This window comes from Glossina fuscipes, unplaced genomic scaffold, assembly GCF_014805625.2.
Source record: "Glossina fuscipes isolate IAEA_lab_2018 unplaced genomic scaffold, Yale_Gfus_2 113, whole genome shotgun sequence".
Taxonomy (NCBI): Eukaryota; Metazoa; Arthropoda; class Insecta; order Diptera; family Glossinidae; genus Glossina; species Glossina fuscipes.
The window spans coordinates 1,660,628-1,666,910 of NW_023998456.1; the positions used below are offsets into that span (position 1 = coordinate 1,660,628).

Below are 6,283 nucleotides of genomic sequence, written 5' to 3' on the forward strand. Positions count from 1 at the left end.
GCTATGCTCTATGCTAATTGTGTACATGCTTTTTTTTTTTTTTTTTTCCTCCTTATTTGTTTTATTGTACTTATACTAAGTTTTATTATTAAATAATTTTAAGATTTACTTAAGAGTCAATTGAACTCGACTGCCATTTTGTTTTAGTTGAGTTTCTTGTATAAGTGGAATAAATAAATAAATAAATAAATAAATAAATAAATAAATATCAATGTCGATATGCGGGATAACCATGTTGTATAGTATAAGACCGAGACAAGGATGTAGACGCAATCATAAATAATATATCATAAATTATAAATTATAGAAGATTTTCATGGCCACTTCTACTTTTTAGGCACAACAAAGTGATCAGAAAACATGCATAGAAAACGTATTTATTTTTTTATATTTTAGTTATATTACTCTTCCGAAGGAAAGTAGATACGATATTGGGCTGATACAATGAGGGGTTGTTCCTATTTTCGAGTTCAACTTTGCCAATTTTTTACAAAACTTTATTGGAAATGATAAATCATATTGTTTTGCATGTATACATACAATTACCGCAAAAAAGAATTTTAAATATTAAATTTATTTATTTAATTTGTGTAAATCTTACATTAATACACATTTTTTTTATATTATGTGATTTGCAATTTTGATTTATACCATTTCTTTTATAAGAAATGGAGAATAATCGAAAAAGAACATTTATCTTAACGTTGAAATTGTTCTATTAGAAAGTTATAAAGGGTAATTTCCAAGTTACAGTTACATTTACAAAAAAAAAGGCTCTCGATTATAACATTAAATTTAAGCACATTATGAAGATTGAAAAAATTATGATTGTTAATTTATGAATTTGTTGTTTACGTTTACGTTAATTTCTTTATATTTGGTTCTAAAACCATATGGTTATGTTTACATTTTCCTGTAAAACAATATGGTAGCGCGGCTGACTTGGGAGTTTTTATCCTCATTGTCTCAGCCCCCATAATATGCTGTGCTTTGTTTTATTTTTTATTATATTTAGTCGTTTGGAAAAGGTGGCAAGCGGGCGCAAATGTTTCGTATTTTCGTAAACATTTTCCGTAAAAACACTACGCCGTCACGTTTTGCTGATATATTTGCGAGGACAAAGGCCGGCATAAAATGTGTTCATCCATGAAAAAATTGCATTTATTGCAAAAGGGGCAAATGCTTCGCATAGAAACTAATAATGAGATTTTAGAGGGCAAGTTGAAAAGTATGGACGAGAAACGGTTATGTCTTCAACTAGAAAATGTTCGAGATATAAAGAGAAATTTTACTTATAATACTCCACAAAGACTGTTTTATGATGAAATGATTGACATTCAAATTATAATTAAGAAAGGGTCCGATGACGCCAAAGTTAATAGCGAAAATATCGGAACAGGTAATTCGAGTAAAACTGAAGTTGAAGATAACGCCCACAAATCGATGGAACCTATTAGTAACGACGCGGCTGTTAATTCAGTTCTTGATACCCATCGTGCCGGATTGAAACTATCGCACACACAATTGCGTGATCCGTTATATATTACGCAAGCTGATCAGAAATATCATAAAGCTTTAGTTGATATTAAACATCAATCGATGGTAGGAGTTGTCATTGTACCTCAACTTGCAATTGGAAATCGCAAAGCGCCAATTTTGGTTGTCGCCACTTCAAGAAATGTGTACATTTTTGATATTCCAATTAGAGAGAACGCTTTCTGCGATTTTGCTTCGACTTTGGAATCAGAATGGCCACGTAAAGCTTTGCACAATAGTCACAAGCAATTAGAAAATTTTAAACAGTTTAAATTGGCAGGAGTTTTTGATACTTTTGTTGCCTACTGTTTAACAACAGGTAAAAAGACACCGGAAAGCTTTGAAGAGATAGTACAAGAGACACTAAATGTGCCACTAACGTATTTCGAGTCCGGGGGATGTAAAAAAAAATCCCCTCAACCAGTTCAGCATCACTTAACTAAGGAATGGCGCTCCGCAGTTGCTAAAAAAGCTTTAATGCAATTGAAACTTGCTGAGTACCTATTACATGAGAAAATGTTGGCGCAATTCTACCGACAATGCGATGAATATTCGCATACGTTTTCTAATAACGATAACGCATTTGAAGTACAGCAGTTGTTAGCAACAAAGAGGGCCGGACTTGACCATATAAAACTGAATGATGGTTGGAAAGCTAGTCTTGAGCCAACATAGCTGTAACTTAAGTTTTATTCGCATTTATTATTTAGAAAAATTATATTCGGTTTGGATCAATTTTTTGTCTATGTTTAGCATTAGCTCGTAAAAAGGAAAGCGTTCGATCGATTTTAGTTGTCATAGAAAAATATTTAGTTTAAAATGAGTAAAATTATCAATTTCTATTTTGTTTGTTAAAAAGATCATTGAATAAAAAGCTCCCACAATGTTAATATATGTAAAATGTGTAGAGTTCTTCGCAAACTTTTCGGCATTATTATCCATAAATGTTAATAAAAGCTATAGAATGCTTGGGCAATGCAACATTCTACATGTTATTTATAATAATAATAAAAATAATTTTACAAGTTAGCCTAAAAGAAACATCCTATGTGTATACAGTGTAGACGAGACAATTAAAAACGCCATGTCCGTTATTCCGATCAAGTCCGCTGTCCGTTTTTAAAGAAGGAATGCCAACAGCAAGGATGTGTGGATTCTCACAACCAGCATCAAAATCGGCTTCAAAGGGAAAGCCCTCCCTAAATCAATCAAATTTAATTATTGCCACCCACCTTAGAGCAATGTTTTAAGTGCGGTAGATACGGTCACGTTTAAAAATTCTGTAAAGCTAAGCGGAGTAGATGCCTGAACTGTGGGAAATCTCCGAGGTGTATGAACTGTGAGACGATGAAGTGATTGTCCTGTGGTTCAGGTGAGCATAACACTCTCAACAGGGAGCTTGAATTAAATGTCAATAACATCATGGCAATTAAAATTCTCGTATAAAGAGATAAAAGAGAAGTTTTCCTCAAATTACTTTGAATGTCTTGACGACATCTCCGACGATCTCAATTTCCCTCCATTGAGGAAAGCGTCTGCTATTTCGAGTAAAGACGACAATGAAAATGCCAATAAAGTTTTAATTAACAATAAGTTTAATGCTGTCATCAAAAGGAAATCGGTTGTTTTCAAATCTTCTGTCAGTTCATTCACCAAACCTTCTCTCAATTCACCCCCCAAGCCGTCTGTAACAAGACTTCGGCGTCCAGTAATTTCAAACAACTATTTGCCCTTCTCAGAACTTGAAATATTAATCTCTGCGATTAAGGAAAGTATCCGTCCGACGATCCCTCATAATCTTATTAAAGAATTTGAAGAAAAAATTCCTGTTCGCATCGTTCGAGCACCCAGCACTACGAGTAATTCCGCCGGGTTTCCTTCTCAAATTTAGATATGATCTCCTTTTTACAATATAATATCCAAAGTATTCGACGAAATCTGTCGTTTTTGGATTTTTACTGGAGCTCAAATAAAGTTGAAAATTGTTTTGAAGTTAAAGTTTCGAATTACGCTTCAGCCACCAAATTCCGAAATGATGGCTATGGCTGTGTTAGCATATTAGTTAAGAAAGGTATCAATTTCAGACGTATTCCCTATAACTCTGCTGTTAACATTATCATCATCAAAACCATGAATCTTAAACTGAATCTTTTCATAGCATCCTGCTCCTTTCCACCTAGTCTCGATATATAAACCTTTCGTGATGAGATTCGGAGATTATGTGACTTTCTTGACGGCGAACAAAATGCGATTCTAGCTAGTGATTTCAATGCCGGACATCGCTTGTATAGCGATCAAGTGTCGACCAGCAAAGACAAAATCCTTGTAAATGCCATCAATTCTAGAAATTTTAATGTCTTAAATAATGTCAATAGTACTTTTCACTGTAACCGGAATGATCACACGGCGAACAGTGTCTTGGAATAAACTTTCTCGAATTTAACTGTTTTATCATTTAACTGGAATACTTTCCAACGTTTCTATTGGCCAAAGATGGCACACTACCATTTTATTCCACAGTCGCTACAATTCAGTTAAGAAAATAGAAAATTGCATTTCACGCAACTTCCTTATGGACCGTCTGCCTAAAGTTGATCTTCCTTCCGATTTATCATCAATTCAAAATGCCTTTCAGTCTGTGATCAAATCTGCTAGAATCAACTTTCCTGACATTGAGTCCTTCTCACCTAAACCTTGGTGGAGCACTTCCCTGTCAACATTTTTCCGCAAATACCAAGCCGCAGGAAAAAAAATGAGCAAATATGCCAATCCAATCAACTACATTGAATATATGAAAACAGTGAAACGCCGTTGCAGTTAGAAAAGGCTATCGCGATCAAAGAGTTATGTGGTAACCGCCATCCACGTTCTTTCTGGCAATACATCAACGGTCATTGATATCTTAGTCGTAAATTAAACGGTTGTGCTGTATGGAATGACATCGCTGATAAAAGATATTTGGATATGGTCAAGAGCTATATTCCAATCCGATTACAATACCTTCAATTCCTTTCAGTAGTCCCAAGAATGCACCCTTTTCATTGTTTGAGCTAATGTATGTTTTACATTCCAGAAAGAGGCCTACTGCTGCTGGTTGTGATGGAGTTAAGTATGACATGGTCAGAGCTCTGTCTGGAGGAAGCTCAAGTATCCTCTGGTATGCAATTAACAACTGCTGATCTATTAACTTTATACCCGCAGATTTGCGATGCATGAAAATAGTTCCCACTCCTAAGGCAGGTAAAGACTTAAATGTTTTAAGAAACCTCAGACCAATTTCACTAATAACAGTATTCATAAAGATTATCAACCTCATGATTAAGGAGAGACTAATTGATTTCTTGAAAACTGAGAACATTATTTCAGCTCGTTCTTATGCCCATCAAAAACGCGAATCTACGAATATGTGTGTTAACGAACTATTTTTTCTCACAGCTAGCTTAAAAAAAGCAGGTAAAATGGTTGTCATGCTTTCCCTGGACATCAGCAAAACCTATGACTGTGTAAGCTCGGTAGAATTCTCTTAAATTTTTCGATTCCTTTTCAAATACGGCTATGGATACTTAATTTTTTATCCAAGCAAAACTCATATTTTTCAATATGCAGACGATTTCCTAATTGTATCGGGGGACTCATCTTTTTCTGCGACTGTTAATAATCGCCGATCTTAACTTGTATTTTAACCTCAGCAAAACAAATACAAAGGTTCTAAACGTGAAATCAGACTCTTTATCAAAGGCACTAAAGCTGATCAGGTGAAATTTCTTCGATTTCTTGGTAGAATTTTAAACGACAGCCTAACTCTTCGCGGACATTATGAGAAAGATTGTCAATCCGGACGCAATATCATCAAACTCATGAGTAACAATCAGTCAGGCTTGCTTCCCAAAAATGCTTTGACTGTATACAAAGTTTGAGTCCGGTCCAAAATTGATTTTGCACATTCTACATGTTGCAATTTCCCAAAATATATTGAGAAACGTATACAAAAATTTGAAAATCGAATGTTAAAACGTTATATTGGACTGACCCCCTCAACCCCTCAACATATTCTCAATGCCATCTCTGGTGAATGGCCCATTTCCGAAAGAGCTGTTCTGTGCACTGCCAAGGAGCTAATTAAAGTCAAGATAATAAATCCTTCCCTTCTTCAGAAAGTTATATCTCTCAGTGATACTTTCCCGTGCAGCTACACATTCCGTTATCAGAAACTGCGTCATGCTTTTGACAAAATAGATTCAATTCCTCTCTGGAATTTTTTCGCCAACAGAGTCGCAGAGTCTTCACGAACATTCTCGAATCGATCTCTACCTCAAAACAAAATGCCGATTTCTCTTGTGTGAGGATATTATGCCAAGAAAAACTCCTTCTTTATTACAATAACGGCTATGATAAAACACGTGCCATGTGTTTATTTTATCGAAACGGGGATGGATTATGTTTAGCTTCATAAAAATGGGGATGGATTTTGTTCATTTTCATAGAAAAAGGTGCAGCTTTTGTTTAGATACGCATCGCTTCTTGTACATGCAAATGGATGAAGAGAAGTTGAACGATTTTATTGACGCTTTTTTTAAAGCAATAACTTTCTGTGTAAAAGCATGAGAAGCGGTAACGGATAACTCATAATAGTGAGTGTTTTTTAACAAACAGTCCAGTGCCGTGCCACCTCCGAAAATATCCATCCCAAAGTTTGATGGTGATTACAGAAAATGAAGGCAATTTTATGACTTATTCCTCTCCTCAT

The 6,283-nt window shown here is 35.0% G+C and overlaps 1 protein-coding gene across 1 annotated transcript; it reads left to right on the forward strand.

Annotated features, from left to right (window-relative positions):
* The first annotated feature begins 1,062 nt into the window (after nt 1-1,062).
* Nucleotides 1,063-2,430, forward strand: LOC119639746 (protein Exd1 homolog). Its single transcript, XM_038037377.1, has one exon. The coding sequence runs from the start codon at nt 1,135-1,137 to the stop codon at nt 2,209-2,211; it is 1,077 nt and encodes a 358-aa protein (XP_037893305.1). The 5' UTR covers nt 1,063-1,134; the 3' UTR covers nt 2,212-2,430.
* Nucleotides 2,431-6,283: the final 3,853 nt, after the last annotated feature.

Coding starts and splice junctions, on each gene's coding strand:
- LOC119639746 (XM_038037377.1), top strand. CDS start 1,135: ATGTGTTCATCCATGAAAAAATTGCATTTATTGCAAAAGGGGCAAATG.